The 20,588-nt window shown below is 53.7% G+C and overlaps 1 protein-coding gene across 1 annotated transcript in view; it reads right to left on the bottom strand.

Annotated features, from left to right (window-relative positions):
* Positions 1–1,738: 1,738 nt before the first annotated feature.
* Positions 1,739–20,588, bottom strand: part of LOC133339701 (atrial natriuretic peptide receptor 1-like) — a 52,176-nt gene continuing 33,326 nt past the window's right edge. Inside the window, exons 10-21 of the mRNA XM_061547854.1 lie at positions 18,108–18,312; positions 17,706–17,803; positions 16,265–16,322; positions 11,469–11,652; positions 10,947–11,093; positions 9,820–9,943; positions 7,306–7,374; positions 6,868–6,908; positions 6,662–6,795; positions 5,669–5,767; positions 2,941–3,032; positions 1,739–1,822 (exon numbers count right to left, since the gene is read on the bottom strand). Of these exons, the coding sequence (XP_061403838.1) occupies positions 1,739–1,822; positions 2,941–3,032; positions 5,669–5,767; positions 6,662–6,795; positions 6,868–6,908; positions 7,306–7,374; positions 9,820–9,943; positions 10,947–11,093; positions 11,469–11,652; positions 16,265–16,322; positions 17,706–17,803; positions 18,108–18,312 (1,335 nt within the window). The remainder of the gene's footprint in view (positions 1,823–2,940; positions 3,033–5,668; positions 5,768–6,661; positions 6,796–6,867; positions 6,909–7,305; positions 7,375–9,819; positions 9,944–10,946; positions 11,094–11,468; positions 11,653–16,264; positions 16,323–17,705; positions 17,804–18,107; positions 18,313–20,588) is intronic.

Genomic DNA, 20,588 nt, shown 5'->3' with positions numbered 1-20,588 from the left:
CCCACCCACTCACCCACCCACTAACTCACCCACCCACTAACTCACCCACCCACCCACTCACCCACCAACTCACTCACCCACTCACCCATCCACCCACCCACTCACCCACCCACCCACTCACCCACTCACCAACTCACTCACCCACTCACCCACTCACCCACTTACCCACTCACCCACCCACTCACCAACTTACCACTCACTCACCCACTCACTCACCCACTCACTCACCCATTCACCCACTCACCCACTCACCCACCCACTCACTCACCCAACCAACCCACCCACTCACTCACCCACTCACTCACCCACTCACTCACCCACCCACTCACTCACCCACTCACCCACCAACTCACTAACTCACCCACCCAATCACTCACCTACCCACCCACCAACTCACCCACTCACCAACTCGCTCAACCACCCACTCACTCACCCACCCACCCACTCACTCACCCACCCACCCACTCACTCACCCACCCACCCACCCACTCACCCACCCACCCACCCACTCACCCACCCACCCACCCACTCACCCACCCACCCACCCACTCACCCACCCACCCACCCACTCACTCACCCACCCACCCACTCACTCACTCACCCACCAACCCACCCACTCACTCACTCACTCACCCACTCACTCACTCACTCACCCACCCACTCATTCACTCACCCACTCACTCACCCACCCAATCACTCACAAACCCACCCATCCACTTACCCGCTCACTCACTCACCCGCCCACTCACACACCCACTCACTCACTCATCCACTCACCCACCCACTCAGTCACTCACTAACCCACTCACTCACCCACCCACCCACCCACACACCCACCCACCCACCCATTCACTCACCCACCCACTCACCCACCAACTCACTAACTCACTCACCCACCCACTCACTCACCCACCCACATACTCACTCACTCACACACCCATCTACTCACCCACCCACCAACTCACTCACTCACCCACCCACAAACTCACTAACTCACTCACCCACTCACCCACTCACTCACTCATCCACCCACCCACTCACCCACCCGTTCACCCATTCACTCACCCACTCTCACCCACTCTCACCCACCCGCTCACTCACCCACTCTCACCCACTCTCACCCACTCACTCACTCACTCACCCACCCACTCACCCACTCATTCACCCACCCACCCACTCACTCACTCACCCACTCACCCACTCACACACCCACCCACCCACTCACTCACTCACCCACTCACCCACCCACTCACTCACCCACTCTCACCCACTCACTCACTCACAATAAAGACAAATATCCACGTGTAGCTTCCATCTGTGACGATGTTTACTGGCAGTCAGCAGCACCATGGTGATGGTGGTGATATTGGTGGTGGTGATGATGATGGTGATGATTGCGGATGTGGTGGTGATGATGGTGGTGGTGGTGGTGATGATGGCGGATGTGGTGGTGATGATGGTGGTGATGGTGGTGATCATGGCGGTAGTGGTGATGATGGTGGTAGTGGTGGTGATGGTGGTGGTGATGATGGTGGTGATGGTGGTGGTGATGATGGTGGTGGTTGTGGTGATGGTGATGATGGTGGTAGTAGTGGTGGTGATGATGGTGGTGGTGGTGGTGATGATGGTGGTGATGGTGGTAATGATGGTGATGGTGGTAATGGTGTTGATGTTGGTAGTTCCATCGCGTTCCGCTCCACCCATCCCGGCGTGGTCCGTCCACCCCTCTCCACCCTCCTCACTGCATCGACTCTTCCACCCGCCCCTCCGATGCTCCGTCTCTCTCCCCCAGCAACCAGAAGGTCGCCATAGACCCTCCACCCTGGAAGACAACAACACCACGAACTACAGCCAGTAGGTAACCATGGAGACAGGGCCCGTGTAGGTGACTACAGTCGGTAGGTAACCATGGAGACAGCGCCCTGTGTAGGTGACTACAGGCAGTAGGTAACCATGGAGACAGCGCCCTGTGTAGGTGACTACAGGCAGTAGGTAACCATGGAGACAGCGCCTGTGTAGGTGACTACAGTCAGTAGGTAACCTTGGAGACATTGCCCTGTGTAGGTGACTACAGGCAGTAGGTAACCATGGAGACAGCGCCTGAGTGAGTGAGTGACTGACTGAATGACTGAGTGAGTTAGTGACTGAGTGAGTGGGTAACTGAGTGAGTGTCTGAGTGAGTGTCTGAGTGAGTGACTGAGTGAGTGAGTGACTGAGTGAGTGAGTGACTGAGCGAGTGACTGAGTGAGTGGGTGACTGAGTGAGTGACTGAGTGAGTGACTGAATGAGTGTCTGAGTGACTGAGTGAGTGTCTGAGTGAGTGAGTGTCTGAGTGAGTGACTGAGTGAGTGAGTAAGTGACTGACTGAGTGACTGACTGAGTGACTGAGTGAGTGACTGACTGAGTGAGTGTCTGAGTGAGTGAGTGACTAAGTGAGTGAGTGACTGAGTGACTGAATGGGTGAGTGAGTGAGTGACTGAGTGAGTGAGTGACTGACTGAGTGACTGAGAAGAGTGAGTGTCTGACTGAGTGACTGAGTGAGTTAGTGTCTGAGTGAGTGACTGAGTGAGTGAGTGTCTGAGTGAGTGCGTGAGTGACTGAGTGAGTGTCTGACTGAGTGACTGAGTGAGTGTCTGACTGAGTGACTGAGTGAGTGTCTGAGTGAGTGAGTGACTGACTGAGTGACTGAGTGAGTGTCTGAGTGAGTGACTGAGTGAGTGAGTGAGTGACTGAGTCAGTAGGTAGTCATGGAGACAACGCCCTGTGTAGGTGACTACGCTTGCTAGCCATTGAGTGAGTGAGTGACTGAGTGAGTGACTGAGTGAGTGACTGAGTGAGTGAGTGACTGAGTGAGTGAGTGAGTGACTGAGTCAGTAGGTAGTCATGGAGACAGCGCCCTGTGTAGGTGACTTGCTAGCCACTTGTCACTGTCACGGTCACCTCCATGTCCAGCTCCCCGCGTGGTTCCAGATAAAAGTCGCCGCTCTCTTCAAGAACCGCCTTGGTGGAGGCTGACACGTGGATCTTGAGAGCTGTGGAGAGAAAACAACAACAACAACAACAACATCACTGCAAGGATCATGAGAGCTGTGGAGAGAAAACAACAACAACAACATCATCACTGCAAGGATCATGAGAGCTGTGGAGAGAAAACAACAACAACAACATCACTGCAAGGATCTTGAGAGTTGTGGAGAGAAAACAACAACAACAACAACAACATCACTGCAAGGATCTTGAGAGCTGTGGAGAGAAAACAACAACAACAACAACAACATCACTGCAAGGATCTTGAGAGCTGTGGAGAGAAAACAACAACAACAACAACATCACTGCAAGGATCTTGAGAGCTGTGGAGAGAAAACAACAACAACAACAACATCACTGCAAGGATCTTGAGAGCTGTGGAGAGAAAACAACAACAACAACAACAACATCACTGCAAGGATCACGAGAGCTGTGGAGAGAAAACAACAACAACAACAACATCACTGCAAGGATCTTGAGAGCTGTGGAGAGAAAACAACAACAACAACAACATCACTGCAAGGATCTTGAGAGCTGTGGAGAGAAAACAACAACAACAACAACATCACTGCAAGGATCTTGAGAGCTGTGGAGAGAAAATAACAACAACAACAACATCACTGCAAGGATCTTGAGAGCTGTGGAGAGAAAACAACAACAACAACATCACTGCAAGGATCTTGAGAGCTGTGGAGAGAAACAACAACAACAACAACATCACTGCAAGGATCTTGAGAGCTGTGGAGAGAAAACAACAACAACAGCATCACTGCAAGGATCTTGAGAGCTGTGGAGAGAAAACAACAACAACAACATCACTGCAAGGATTTTCTTAACGAATTTATAGTATTGTTATTAACGAGTGGGGGATGGGGGTGGGTGGGGGAGAGGGGTGGGAGGCGTGGGGGATGGGGGTGGGGGAGGGGTGGGGGGGATGGGGGGAAGAGGGGTGGGGGGGTCGGTGAGAGGGGTGGGGGGTGGGGGTGTGGGGGAGAGGGGTGGGGGGGTGGGGGAGAGGGGTGGGGGGGGAGAGGGGTGGGGGGGGTGGGGGGGTGGGGGGTGGGGGTGGGGGAGAGGGGTGGGGGGCGTGGGGGAGAGGGGTGGGGGGGATGGGGGTGGGGTGGGGGCTGCCCCCATGGAGGGTAGAGCCATGTCACGTGACCAGCGCAGCTGGCAGCAACGTGGTCACGTGGCTTCTGTAGCATTTGAGTATTCGGTGTCTAAATTGTTTCATACAACCCCATTAAATGTACAACATGCCACGTAAAATATCATTTATTTTCCTCTGGAACGGATTATTTCCTTTCCCTTGATTTCTTACGGGAGAAATGAGTGACTGAGTGAGTGAGTGACTGAGTGAGTGACTGAGTGAGTGAGTGACTGAGTGAGTGACTGAGTGAGTGACTGAGTGAGTGAGTGACTGAGTGAGTGAGTGACTGAGTGAGTGACTGAGTGAGTGAGTGACTGAGTGACTGAGTGAGTGACTGAGTGAGTGAGTGACTGAGTGATTGAGTGAGTGAGTGAGTGAGTGACTGAGTGAGTGACTGAGTGACTGAGTGAGTGAGTGACTGAGTGATTGAGTGAGTAAGTGAGTGAGGGACTGAGTGACTGAGTGAGTGACTAAGTGACTGACTGACTGAGTAAGTGACTGAGTGACTGAGTGAGTGACTGAGTGACTGAGTGAGTGACTGAGTGAATGAGTGAGTTACTGAGTGACTGAGTGAGTGACTGAGTGACTGAGTGAATCAGTGAGTTACTGAGTGACTGAGTGAGTGAATGAGTGACTGAGTGACTGAGTGAGTGAGTGACTGAGTGAGTGAGTGACCGAGTGAGTGACTGAGTGAGTGACTGAGTAACTGAGTGAGTGAGTGACTGAGTGAGTGAGTGACTGAGTGTGTGACTGAGTGAGTGACTGAGTGAGTGACTGAGTGAGTGAGTGACTGAGTGAGTGACTGAGTGAGTGAGTGACTGAGTGAGTGACTGAGTGAGTGAGTGACTGAGTGACTGAGTGACTGAGTGAGTGACTGAGTGACTGAGTGACTGAGTGACTGAGTGAGTGACTGAGTGACTGAGTGAGTGAGTGAGTGAGTGACTGAGTGACTGAGTGAGTGACTGAGTGACTGACTGAGTGAGTGACTGAGTGACTGAGTGAGTGACTGAGTGACTGAGTGAGTGACTGAGTGAGTGACTAAGTGAGTGAGTGAGTGAGTGACTGACTGAGTGAGTGAGTGAGTGACTGAGTGACTGAGTGAGTAAGTGAGTGAGTGACTGAGTGACTGAGTGAGTGACTGAGTGACTGACTGACTGAGTGAGTGACTGAGTGACTGAGTGAGTGACTGAGTGACTGAGTGAGTGACTGAGTGAGTGACTAAGTGAGTGAGTGACTGAGTGAGTGACTGAGTGACTGAGTGAGTGACTGAGTGAGTGACTAAGTGAGTGAGTGACTGACTGAGTGAGTGACTGACTGAATGACTGAGTGAGTGACTGAGTGAGTGACTGAGTGAGTGACTGAGTGACTGAGTGAGTGAGTGACTGAGTGAGTGAGTGACTGAGTGAGTGACTGAGTGACTGAGTGAGTGACTGAGTGACTGACTGAGTGAGTGACTGAGTGAGTGACTGAGTGAGTGTTCCACTCTCTCACCTTCTCCATGTGACTCCATTCGAGCGGCGATGTTCACCGTATTACCGAACAGGCAGTAGCGCGGCATCTTGAGACCAACCACTCCTGCACACACGGGGCCTGCAACACCATCACCACCACCATCACCACCATCATCACCATCACCACCATCACCACCATCACCACCATCATCATCATCACCACCATCATCACCACCATCACCATCACCACCATCATCATCACCACCATGACCATCATCATCACCATCATCACCACCATCATCATCACCACCATCACCATCACCACAATCATCATCATCACCCCCCCACCCACACTCACACCCACACACACACCAACACCCACACCCACACACCCACTTACACCCACTTACACCCACACACACCCACACACACCCACACCCACACACATCCACACACCCACACACACACACCCCACACACACACACCCACACCCACACACCCACAAGCCCACACACACACACACCCACACACACACACCCACACACACACACACCCACACACACCCACACACACACACACACCCGCACACACACACCCACACACACACACCACACACACCCCACACCCACACACATCCACACTCACCCCCACCCACACCCAGCCACACACACCCACACTCACCCACACCCACCCACGCACACCCACGCACACCCACGCACACCCACGCACCCACACACCCACCCACACCCACCCACACCCACCCACACACACACCCACTCACCCACTCACCCACTAACCCACCCAATCACCCACCCACTCACTCACCCATCCACCCACCCACACACACACAAACCCACACACCCACCCCCCCACCCCCCCCACCACCCACCCACCACCCACCCACCCACACACACTCACACACACCCACTCACCCACCCCCCCCACACACCCACACACACCCCCCACCCACCCACCCACCCCCACCCACACCCCCATCCCTCCACCCACCCCCACACCCACCCACCCTCCCTACCTGTGTGTATTCCTGCCCGCAGTTGGAGTCTCTGCCCGGGCCGGTGTGGAATCCCCAACACCCTCACTCTGGCCTGGAGTGCCAAGGCTGCTCTGGCGAGCGAGCAGTGCTGCTGGTGCTGACTCTGGCTGCTGCTGCTGCTGGTTGTGCTGCTACTTGTGCTTCTACTTGTGCTGGGACTCCTGCTGGTATCGTCAGGTGCCAGCAGGCCTGATGCCAGCATGTAGGCGTCGCCAATAGTCTCCACCTACAGGTAGCAGCAACCACAGAGGTGCCTTGAGACCCATACAAACCCACAAAGACCCACAGAGACCCACACTCACATAGACCCACTGAGACACCCACAGAGACCCACAGAGACCCAGAGACTCACAGAGACCCACAGAGATCCACAGAGATCCACAGAGACCAATTGAGACTCAAAGAGACCCACAGAGACTCACAGAGATCCACAGAGACCCACGAGACCCACAGAGACCCACAGAGACCCACAGAGACTCAAACACACAGACACACAGCCACACAGACACACACACAGACCCACACAGACACACACACAGACAAACACACAGACACACACACAGACACACACACACAGACACACACACAGACAGACACACACACACACAGACAGCAGCCACTACCTTGTAGACATCGAAGCTGTCAATGACTTCGTCGAAACATGAGTAGAGCTCGTTCAGCAGAGCCACTACCTGCACACAAGAACAAACAAGTTGGCACAGTAGGGGGCACAGGTGGTGCATCAGCCATTCATCTCGGTAATCTCGGTCAGTCGGCCCGTGGCACCTGTTGGGTCTGCCCCGTGACCTCCTGCCAGCGGGCGTTCGATACTTCACGTGGCCCAAGGTGCACTTGGCCTGGCACAAGCGTCGTGGTGACGTCACCGCCAATTAGTGGCGAATGGCGGTTGTTGTTGTTGTGTCTGTGTGTGTCTCTGTGTCTCTGTGTGTCTGTGTGTGTGTCTGTGTGTGTCTGTGTGTGTGTGTCTCTGTGTGTCTCTGTGTGTGTGTCTGTGTGTCTCTGTGTGTGTCTGTGTGTGTCTCTGTGTGTGTCTCTGTGTGTGTGTCTGTGTGTGCTCTGTGTGTGTGTCTGTGTGTGTGTCTGTGTGTGTGTGTCTGTGTGTGTGTGTCTCTGTGTGTGTCTCTCTGTGTGTGTGTCTCTGTGTGTGTCTGTGTGTGTCTGTGTGTGTATCTCTCTGTGTGTCTGTGTGTGTGTGTCTCTGTGTGTGTGTCTCTGTGTGTGTCTCTGTGTGTGTCTGTGTGTCTCTGTGTGTGTCTGTGTGTGTGTCTGTGTGTGTGCCTGTGTGCCTGTGTGTCTGTGTGTGTGTGTGTGTCGGGTTCTGCAGGACTGGAAGGATGCCCTGGTGGTCCCCCTCTTTAAGAAGGGGGACCGTACCGACTGTAACAACTACAGGGGCATCTCACTCCTCAGTGTGCCGGGTAAGGTCCTGGCAAGGATTATTCAACATCGCCTTGCTAGGCACGCTGAGGAGAGGCTTGCGGAGCCCCAATGCGGTTTCAGGAAAGGGCGGTCCTGCACAGATGCCATATTTTCTGTCCGTCTGCTACAGCAGAGGTGTAGGGAATTCCAAAAAGACCTACATCTCTGCTTTATTGACCTGGTCAAGGCCTATGATACCATCAGTAGGACTGGGCTCTGGGTTGTTCTTCGTGCTTTCGGAGTCCCTGACCCTCTGCTCACGATCATTAAGGACCTTCATGATGGTGAGCGGGCCCGGGTAAAACTACGTGGCCGGGAGTCGGAGCCTTTCCCTGTACACCTTGGGGTGCGACAGGGATGTCCTCTGGCTCCCACATTATTTAACATCTATTTTGACCGCGTAGTTCGTGAAGCCTTCAATAGCTGTACTGGGGGAATTTCCATTTGGTACAGATATAATGGGAGGCTGATCGATGCCCGGGTGCGATCAAGGGATGGCTCCCTATTGGTCAACCACGTTATGTATGCCGATGATTTGGTAATAGCTGCTCATTCAGAAGAGGAGTTGGAGACGCTGCTGCTGAGACTGGAGCGTGCCACTAAGAGGTGGGGCCTTAACATCAGCCCCACCAAAACTAAGCACCTGCCTGGGTATTTTGTACCATCGGACACTCCACCCCCACAACTCCCAATTGGTGATGGGGCAGTTGTGGAGAGAGTGGAGAGTTTCCCATACCTGGGCAGTGTGCTTATGACCGGCTCCAGTTTATCAGCAGAGGTCTCACTCCGAATCAGTCGAGCGGCAATATCTTTTCATCGGTTGCGTAACGCTGTGTGGAAGCTACCTGGTCTGTCGCTCCGCACGAAGCTTCAGGTCTTCTCGGCCACGGTCATTCCCTCCCTTCTCTAAGCTTGCGAAACGTGGACCCCCCTAGTGGAGCATCTTCGCCGGTTGGAAACATTTAGGCTGGCCTGCCTACGATCCATCCTGGGTTTAACCAGGCTGGATTGTGTGAGGAGCTCACAAATCCTTGAAAGATCTGGGAAAAGTCCCATCAGTGAGCTCCTACGGCAGGCAAGGCTGCGTTGGCTGGGTCATGTAGCCCGCATGCCCAGCCACCGCATGCCTAAACAGCTTTTGTTCGGCCGGATTGAGGGGGCTAGACGGGCGCGGCACGGGCTAGAGAAGAGATGGAGTGATGTGGTACAGGAGGACGTGGAGCTGAGTGGACTTGCCGATGACTTTTACCAGCGGTGTCAAGATCGGCCTCAGTGGAGGAGGCTCGTGAAGGACGCTACTGAGCAGTTGGAGGCAGTCGCCCTCCAACAACAACGGAGGGCGGAGGAGCGACGCTCACAACAACGAGCGGAGCGCCGGGTGGCTAAAGCACAGCAAGTTGGTACAGTAGGGGGCACAGGTGGTGCATCAGCCAGTCATCTCGGTCATCTCGGTCAGTCGACCCGTGGCACCTGGGTCTGCCCCGTGACCTCCTACCAGCGGGCGTTCGACACTTCACGTGGCCTCAAGGTGCACTTGGCCTGGCACAAGCATCGTGGTGACGTCACCGCCACTTAGTGGCGAATGGCGGTTGTTGTTGTGTGTGTGTCTCTGTGTGTGTGTCTCTGTGTGTGTGTCACTGTGTGTGTGTCTCTGTGTGTGTCTGTGTGTCTGTGTGTCTGTGTGTGTCTCAAGGCACCTGCATGGGAGTGCTCTCAGCAGACAGAGCTGTGAAGCCGACGATGTCACTCAGGTAGACTGAGACGGAGTGGAACGCCTCTGCCACCACGCTCTGTCCCCTCTTCAGCTGCTCAGCCACAGTGCTGCAACGACACGCAACTCAATGCAACTCAGTGCAACTCAATGCAACTCAATGCAACTCACTGCAACTCAATGCAATGCAACTCAATGCAACTCACTGCAAATGAATGCAACGCAATTCAGCTCAATGGAACTTAATGCAACTCAACTCAATGCAACTCAACTCAACGCAACTCTATGGCACAACATACAATGGCATATATTAAACTACACACTGCACTACACTCAACACACTACACTATACACTACACTATACACTACACTATACACTACACTATACACTACACTATACACTACACTATACACTACACTATATACTACACTATACACTACACTACACTATACACTACACTATACACTACACTATATACTACACTATACACTACACTATACACTACACTATACACTCACTACACTATACACTACACTATACACTACACTATACTACCCACTACACTACACTATACACTACACTACACACTACACTATACACTACCCACTACACTACACTACTCACTACACTATACACTACACTATACACTACACTACACACAACACTACCCACTACACTATACACTACACTACCCACTACACTACACACTACACTACACACTACACACTACACTACACACTACACTACACACTACACTACCTACTACACACTACACTACACACTACACTACACACTACACTACACTACACACTACACTACACACTACACTAAACACTACCCACTACACTACACACTACACTACCCACTACACTACCCACTACACTACACTATACACTACACTACACACTACACTATACACTACACTACACACTACACACTACATTACCCACTACACTACACTACCGACTACACTACCCACTACACACTACACTACCTACTACACTACCTTACCCACTACACTACACTACCCACTACACTATACACTACACACTACACTACCCACTACACTACCCACTACACTACACTATGCACTACGTAGTGACGCGGCCCACCGGGGCAGGATCTGGTAGACGATGTTCTCGGCCCGGGCCCGTTCCTCCAGGTAGTCCGCTGTGCGCTCCTCCACCAGCTGCTCGAGAGTGGCTGTGTACTGAGTCATGCGGCACAGCAGCTGGTCAAGCAGGTTGGAGGTCTGTCCGCTGTGGTGGTGAGAGATGGGTGAGTGAGTGAGTTAGTGAGTGAGTTAGTGAGAGAGAGTGAGTTAGTGAGAGAGAGAGTGAGTTAGTGAGTTAGTGAGTGAGTGAGTTAGTGGGCGAGTGAGTGAGTGAGTGGCGGTGTACTGAGTCATGGGACACAGCAGCTGGTCAAGCAGGTTGGAGGTCTGTCCGCTGTGGTGAGAGATGAGTGGCTGAGTGGGTGAGTGAGTGGCTGAGTGAGTGGCTGTGTGAGTGAGTGTCTGAGTGAGTGACTGAGTGGCTGAGTGAGTGACTGAGTGACTGAGTGGCTGAGTGAGTGGCTGAGTTGCTGAGTGAGTGAGTGAGTGGCTGGGTGAGTGGCTGGTTGACTGCACGCACCTGTTGAGTCTGTGCATGGCCTGGCGGATGGCACTGAAGTCCGGCCGCAGCTCCGGCTTCTCGTCCCAGCAGCGAGCGGCGAGGCGAGCGAGCTCAGGCAGAGGGTCAGCACCAGACACGACGGGGTCCAGAGAAGGGCGCAGTGGGGGCTGGCGACCTTCCCTCTGCACCTCCAGCACCACCTCTGTGCATGTGGCAGAGATCACGCACTCAGTCACTCAACTCAGACACTCAGTCACTCACTCAGACACTCACTCACTCAGACACTCACTCACTCAGTCACTCAGCCACTCACTCAGCCACTCACTCACTCACTCAGACACTCAGACACTCACTCACTCAGCCACTCAGTCAGCCACTCACTCGCTCACTCAGACAACTCACTCACTCAGACACTCATTCAGCCACTTACTCACTTAGACCCTCACTTACTCAGTCACTCACTCAGTCACTCACTCAGTCACTCACTCAGCCACTCACTCACTCACTCAGACACTCAGTCACTCACTCACTCACACACTCACTGACTCACCCAGCCATTCACTCACTCAGCCATTCACTCACTCAGCCACTCACTCAGCCACTCACTCACTCACTCAGACACTCACTCACTCAGACACTCAGACACTCACTCACTCAGCCACTCAGTCAGCCACTCACTCGCTCACTCAGACACGCACTCACTCAGCCACCGACTCACTCAGCCACTCACTCAGCCACTCACTCAGTCACTGACTCACTCAGACACTCACTCAGACACTCACTCAGCCACTCACCCACTCACTCAGCCACTCACTTACTCAGACACTCACTCAGACACTCACTCAGCCACTTACTCACTCAGACACTCACTTACTCACACACTCACTCAGACACACTCACCCAGCCACTCACTCACTCAGCCACTCACTTAGCTACTCACTCAGCCACTCACTAAATAGGCGCTGCTTTCTAACATCACTTGCCCCAACAGTCTGTAACAGGCTGTGTGTCTGTGTGTGTCTGTGTGTCTGTGTGACTGTGTGTGTGTCTGTGTGCGTGTGTGCCTGTGTGTGTGTGTCTCTGTGTGTCTGTAGTCCAGCAAAAACAACCCCCTACCTCCTCATGGTGCCGGACGGGCAACGCTGCCGTGGGCGTTGGTGACCACCACAGCGGCTAAATTGGAGCTCTGGACGGGTGCGAGGGGCTGGTAACCCCTCCACCTTCAATAAATTACCACAAACCCACGTGAAAAATATGTAATAAATAAGCTTGTGCCGGAGGTCCCGAGGGGACAGGCGTCTATGACGTCTCCTGGCCAAACCCCAATTGGCGGAGCCAGTAGATTGAATCTTTACCCTCGAGGCTCCTCCAGAAACAACAAAAAGCCACTACAGATGGCCACGTGGAATGTTCGAATGCTCACTGCGGAGGAGAGGCTGCAACTCCTCTGTCGGGAGCTGGACCGGTATCGCCTGGATCTCTGTGGCATTCAGGAGGTCCGGTGGACCGGCTCTGGCTCCTGCCACCATGAGGGGTGGGCAGTCCTCTACTCGGGGCAGGAGACTGCCTTAACAACAGGGAGTGGCTCTTCTACTGAACAAAAAAATGAAGGGGATGTGGGAGCGTAGCGGTGAGGTGTGGGAAGCTGTAAGCCCAAGGCTACTTTGTGCTCGCATTCCCATCAACCGGAGGTGAGGAGTGGTGGTCGTGGTTACTTATGCTCCCACTGAAGACGAACATCCGTGGAGGGATGCAGGCAAGGCCGATGAGTCAGATGCCTTCGATGACCTGTCACAGGTGCTGGCTAAAGTGGCCCCTCGGGATAGAGTCATCTTGTTGGGTGACTTCAATGCCCGAGTTGGTCATGATGCTGGCACCTGGTCTGGAGTGATTGGAAGGCATGGGTCAGATCAGCTCAATAACAACGGTAGGAGGCTGCTAGATTTTTGTGCAGCCCATGGGCTTGTAATTACCAACACGCTGTTCTGGCATCGGCGCATCCACACAACATCATGAATGCATGCCGGGTCCAAGCAAGAACATCTGCTGGACTACATAGTGACGGACAAGCGGATGCGAGCCCATGTGCTTGACACCAGGACCTACCGTGGAGCTGATCTGCCCTCTGACCATCGACTTGTCATCTGTAAGATGCGCATGCCTTTCTTCCACTCCGGTGGTGGGTGTACACCCAAGACCCCATTCCAACCTAAGGTGGCCTGGTCTCAGCTAGCTGATGTAAGTTGCAAGTGAGAATTTCATCATCGCTTGTGGCTGGGGTTGGCATCGTCCCCCAATCCTCCTGATGTCGAGGGTAAATGGGCGAGGTTTAGGACTGTGGCTCATGCAGCTGCAATGGCTGCTTTCGGTACATGGTCCAGACCTCCGCAGAGACCCTGGCTGACAGAGGAGGTGTTCAGGATTGTTGAGAAAAAGCGAAAGGCCCACTCTAATCTTCTGCAGCATCCCACATCAGAGAATGAGGCTTACCGCAACCTTCGCTCGGAGAGCCGGGAGGCGCTTCAAGGATGGGTGGTGGTTGTGGGTTGCTGAGGAGATGGAGTCTGCCTCAGTGGCCCACGATCAAAAATCACTATTTATCTCCATCAAAAAAGTAACCTGCAGCGCCACACCTATTACCATCATTAGAGGAAAGAACCGTGATCCAATCTCCGACCCCCAAGAAGAGGTTTGCAGATTTGCTGAGCATTTCTGTGAGGTCCTGGGGGAGGGGAAATCTCTCAGCCAGGAAAACATCATGGCACAAAGTGGGGATAACCCTGCTGAGGCTGCGGTGCCTCAAATATTGGAGGAGGAATTCACCCCGTGTGAGTGGCTGGCTGAGGTGCCATCTGTTGAGGAAGTACTGAAGGCGATCCGGAGTCTGAGACCAGGAAAGGCACCGGGCAGAGATGATCTCCCAAGTGAAATGCTGAGGGAGGGTGGCGTTTGTGCACAGACTGCCCTACATGACATGATAACAACAGTCTGGACCACTGGACGAGTTCCGCAGGACTGGAAGGATGCCCTGGTGGTCCCCCTCTTTAAGAAGGGTGACCGCACACAGACTGTAACAACTACAGGGGCATCTCACTCCTCAATGTGCCGGGAAAGGTCCTGGCAAGGATTATTCAACATCGCCTTGCTAGGCACGCTGAGGAGAGGCTTGCGGAGCCCCAATGCGGTTTCAGGAAAGGGCGGTCCTGCACAGATGCCATATATTCTGTCCATCTGCTACAGCAGAAGTGTAGGGAATTCCTACAAGATCCACATTTCTGCTTCATTGACCTGGTCAAGGCCTATGATACCATCAGTAGGCCTGGGCTCTGGGTTGTTCTTCGTGCTTTTGGAGTCCCTGACCTTCTGCTTACGCTCATTAAGGACCTTCATGATGGTGAGCAGGCCCGGGTAAAACTACGTGGCCGGGAGTCAGAGCCATTCCCTGTACACCTTGGGGTGTGAAAGGGATGTCCTCTGGCTCCCACATTATTTAACATCTATTTTGACCACGTAGTTCATGAAGCCTTCAATAGCTGTAGCGGAGGAATTTCCATTCTACAGATATAATGGGAGGCTGATCGATGCCCGGGTGTGGTCAAGGGATGGCTCCCTATTGCTCAACCACGTTATGTATGCCGATGATCTCATAATTGCTGCTCACTCAGAGGAGGAGTTGGATGCGCTGCTGCTGAACCTGGAGCGTGCCACTAAGAGGTGGGGCCTTACCATCAGCCCCACCAAAACTAAGCACCTGCCTGGATATTTTGTACCATCGGACACTCCACCCCCACAACTCCCAATCGGTGATAGGGCAGTTGTGGAGAGAGTGGAGAGTTTCCCATACCTGGGCAGTGTACTCATGACAGGCTACAGTTTAGCAGCAGAGGTCTTACTCCGAATCAGTCGAGTGGCATTATCTTTTAATCGGCTGCGTAACGCTTTGTGGAAGCTACCTGGTCTGCGCTCCGCACGAAGCTTCAGGTCTTCTCGGACACAGTCATTCCCTCCCTTCTCTACACTTGCGAAACGTGGACCCCCCTAATGGAGCATCTTCGCCGGTTAGAAACATTTAGGCTGGCCTGCCTATGATCCATCCTGGGTTTAACCAGGCTGGGTTGTGTGAGGAACTCACTAATCCCATCGGTGAGCTCCTCCGGCAGGCAAGGCTGCATTGGCTGGGTCATGTAGCCCGCATGCCCAGCCACCGCATGCCTAAACAGCTTTTATTCGGCAGGATCGAGGGGGGTAAACGGGCGCGGCACGGGCTAGAGAAGAGATGGAGTGATGTGGTACAGGGGGATGTGGTGCTGAGTGGACTTGCCGATCACTGGTACCAGCGGTGTCAAGATCGGCCTCTGTGGAGGAGGCTCGTGAAGGACGCTGCTACTGGGCAGTTGGAGGCAGTCGCCCTCCAACAACAACGGAGGGCGGAGGAGCGACGCTCACAACAACGAGCGGAGCGCCGGGTGGCTAAAGCACAGCAAGTTGGTTCAGTAGGGGGCACAGGTGGTGCATCAGCCAGTCGTCTCGGTCATCTCAGTCAGTCGACCCGTGGCACCTGGGTCTGCCCCGTGACCTCCTGCCAGCGGGCGTTCGACACTTCACGTGGCCTCAAGGTGCACATGGCCTGGCACAAGCGTCGTGGTGATGTCACCGCCACTTAGTGGTGAATGGAGGTTGTTGTTGTTGTTGTTGTGTCTGTGTGTGTGACTGTGTGTGTGTGTCTGTATGTGCGGCAACTCGCTACCACTAACATCACTTGCCCCCTATCGCCTGCTGGAGGCTTTACAGGGGACCTTTGTCTGCTCTTTAACCTTTGGGGCTCAGCTGCTGCCCTTGCAGGTAGAAGGGTCCCTGCCGGAGAGCGACTTCCTGTGAAGATCACATCGACATAGAACACAGACACACACACACACAGACACACACACAGACACACACACACAGACACACATTCAGACACACACACAGACACACACACGGACACACACACACAGACACACACACAGACACACACACAGACACACACAGACACACACACAGACACACACACAGACACAGACACACAGACACACACAGACACAGACACACACACACAGACACACACACACACAGACACACAGACACACACAGACACAGACACACACACACAGACACACACACACACACAGACACACACACAGACACACACATACACACATACACACACAGATACAGACACACACACACAGACACACACACACACAGACACACATGTAGGCTCGCCCGTAGAGACCCGCGGAGACCCATGGAGTATTCACAGAGACCCACAGAGACCCAAATAGATGCATAGAGACCCATAGAGACTCACGTAGACTTACACAGACCCACGGAGACCCATAGAGACCTACACAGACCCACAAAGTCTTCTTGGTTCTTTCGGTAAAGTCACGTAGAAGGGAAGTATTTTTATTATTTTATTACTTCCCTTCTACGTGACTTTACCGAAAGAACCAAGAAGATGAATCCCTGCAGTCACGAAAGCTTTAAATCGAGACCCACAAAGACCTACAGAAACACACAGAGACACACAGAGATCTACAGAGACCCACAGAAACCCACAGAGACCCACAGAAACCCACAGAGACCCACAGAGACCCACAGAGACCTACAGAGACCCACAGAAACCCACAGAGACCTACAGAGACCTACAGAGACCTACAGATACCCTCAGAGACCCACAGAGACCCCCTGTAGATATCTCCTCGCTGGGTGATGGTGATGACGGTGATGGTGGTGATGGTAGTGATGGTGGTGATGGTAGTGATGGTGGTGATGGTGGTGATGATGGTGATGGTGATGATGATGATTGTGATGATGGTGATGGTGGTGATGGTGGTGATGATGATGGTGGTGATGGTGGTGATGGTAGTGATGGTGGTGATGGTGGTGATGGTGATGATGATGGTGATGATGGTGATGATGGTGATGGTGGTGATAATGATGGTGATGATGATGGTGGTGATGGTGGTGATGGTGGTGATGATGATGGTGATGATGATGGTGATGATGGTGGTGATGATGGTGATGATGGTGATGGTGGTGATGGTGGTGATGATGGTGATGATGGTGATGATGGTGGTGATGGTGATGATGGTGATAGTGGTGGTGGTGATGATGATGGTGATGATGGTGGTGATGATGATGGTGATGATAGTGGTGATGATGGTGATGATGGTGATGATGGTGGTGGTGGTGATGATGGTGATGTGACGTCACCTGTGTGATGATGGCGAAGCTGTAGACGTCTCCCCGCTGGGTGCCCTGCGGTGGAGGCCGCTCGGAGCGCAGCAACTCGGGGGCTGTCCACAGCCACTCTGAGACACACACACAGACACACAGACACACAGAAAGAGACACCCACACAGACACAGATACACACACAGACACACACACAGAGACACACAGACAGAGACACACACACAGACACACACACAGACAGATACACAGACACACACACACAGACACACACAGACACACACACACAGACACACACACAAAGAGACACACACACAGACACACACAGAGATCAGTGAATGTCTCTCTGTAGTAAGTGAACAGCATCTCTTTGTAGTAAGTGAACAGTGAGTGAACAGTGAGTGAACAGTGAGTGTCTCTCACTGGCGTAGGCGTCCCTGGCTCCCCGGCGGTCGAGCCCGTGGGCCTTCAGGCCAGGCCCGTGGGCCCTCAGGCTGGGCCTGTGGGCCCTCAGGCTGGGCAGGCCGTAGTCCGTCACCTTGAGGGCGAATCGCGAGTTGACGACGCACGTGGAGGACGACAGAGAGCCGTGGGACACTATCACGCTGCCGTGTAGCACCTGCATCGCCTACACACACACACACAGACACACACACACACAGACACACACTCACAGACACACACACAGACACAGACACACACACACAGACACACACACAAAGACACAGACACACAGAGACACACAGACACACACACACAGACACAGAGACACACACACAGACACACAGACACACAGACACACACACAGACACACAGACACACACACACACAGACACACACACACAGACACACACAGACACACAGACAGACACACACAGACACACACACACAGAGACACACACAGACACACACACACAGACACACACACACAGACACACAGACACAGGGACACACACAGACACACACACAGAGACACACATACAGACACACACACAGATACACACACACACAGACACACACAGAGACACACACACAAACACACACACAGACACACACAAGCACACACACAGACACACACACACAGAGACACGCATACAGAAACACACACAGACACAGACACACACACAGAGACACACACATACAGATACACACACACACAGACACACAGACAGACACACACACACAGACACACACATACAGACACACACAGACACACACAAACACACAAACAGACACAGACACACACGTTCGGTTCGTTCCTCGATCCATGCTCGATCAGAGCTCGATCTGTGACAGATCAGAGCCTGATTCGTGCTCGAGCGAGCGTGGATAAGGAACGCATCAAGCGGCGACACTGTGACGAGCTCTCTGGGTGTGTGTGTGTTTGTGTGTGTGTGTGGGTGTGTGTGTGTCTGTGTGTGTGTCTCTGTGTGTGTGTCTGTGTGTGTCCCTGTGTGTGTGTGTCTGTGTGTGTGTGTCTGTGTGTGTGTGTCTGTGTGTGTCTTGTAGCCCGCATGCCCAGCCACCGCATGCCTAAACAGCTTTTGTTCGGCCGGATCGAGGGGGCTAGACGGGCGCGGCACGGGCTGGAGAAGAGATGGAGTGACGTGGTACAGGAGGACGTGGAGCTGAGTGGACTTGCCGATGACCGGTACCAGCGGTGTCAAGATCGGCCTCAGTGGAGGAGGCTCGTGAAGAACGCTACTGGGCAGTTGGAGGCAGTCGCCCTCCAACAACAACGGAGGGCGGAGGAGCGACGCTCACAACAACGAGCGGAGCGCCGGGTGACTAAAGCACAGCAAGTTGGCACAGTAGGGGGCACAGGTGGTGCATCAGCCAGTCATCTCGGTCATCTCGGTCAGTCGACCCGTGGCACCTGGGTCTGCCCCGTGACCTCCTGCCAGCGGGCGTTCGACACTTCACGTGGCCTCAAGGTGCACTTGGCCTGGCACAAGCATCGTGGTGACGTCACCGCCACTTAGTGGCGAATGGCGGTTGTTGTTGTTGTTGTGTCTGTGTGTGTGTGTAGGTGTGTCTGTGTGTGTGTGTCCTACTGCTACAGCTACTGCCGATGCCCACAGCGCCACGAACCACGGCAGAGACCACGAGTAGAATCCCTCTCGTGGCCACCACCAACAACAGCAGTGGTAGCGATTGGTGGTGGTGGTAGTGGTGGTGGTAGTGGTGGTGGTGATGGTAGTGGTGGTGGTAGTAGTAGTGGTGGTGGTGGTAGTGGTGGTGGAGGCAGTGGTGGTAGTGGTAGTGGTGGTGGTTATGGTGGGGGTAGTGGTGGTGGTGGTGGTAGTGGTGGTGGTAGTGGTGGTCGTGGTTGTCGTGGTGGTGGTGGTAGCGGTGGGGGTAGTGGTAGTGGTGGTGGTAGCGGTGGTGGTAGTGGTAGTGGTGGTGGTAGCGGTGGTGGTAGTGGTGGTGGTAGTGGTGGTGGTAGTGATGGTCGTGGTTGTCGTGGTGGTGGTTGTGGTAGTGGTAGTGGTGGAGGTAGTGGTGGTGGTGGTGGTGGTGGTAGTGGTGGTGGTAGTGGTGGTCGTGGTTGTCGTGGTGGTGGTGGTAGCGGTGGTGGTAGTGGTAGTGGTGGTGGTTGTGGTGGGGGTAGTGGTAGTGGTGGTGGTAGCGGTGGTGGTAGTGGTGGTGGTAGTGGTGGTCGTGGTTGTCGTGGTGGTGGTGGTAGCGGTGGGGGTAGTGGTAGTGGTGGTGGTAGCGGTGGTGGTAGTGGTGGTAGTTGTGGTGGGGGTAGTGGTGGTGGTAGTAGTGGTAGTAGTGGTGGTAGTAGTAGTAGTGGTGGTGGTGGTAGTGATGGTTGTGGTTGTCGTGGTGGTAGTGGTGATGGTGGTAGCGGTGGTGGTAGTGGTGGTAGTAGCGGTGGTGGTGGTGGTGGTTGTGGTGGTG

Source organism: Lethenteron reissneri, unplaced genomic scaffold, assembly GCF_015708825.2.
Source record: "Lethenteron reissneri isolate LAM-NWPU_2019-01 unplaced genomic scaffold, ASM1570882v1 scaffold_210, whole genome shotgun sequence".
NCBI lineage: Eukaryota > Metazoa > Chordata > Hyperoartia > Petromyzontiformes > Petromyzontidae > Lethenteron > Lethenteron reissneri.
Note: the sequence above shows the minus strand (reverse complement) of the source record. Positions and strands in the feature narration are given on the sequence as shown.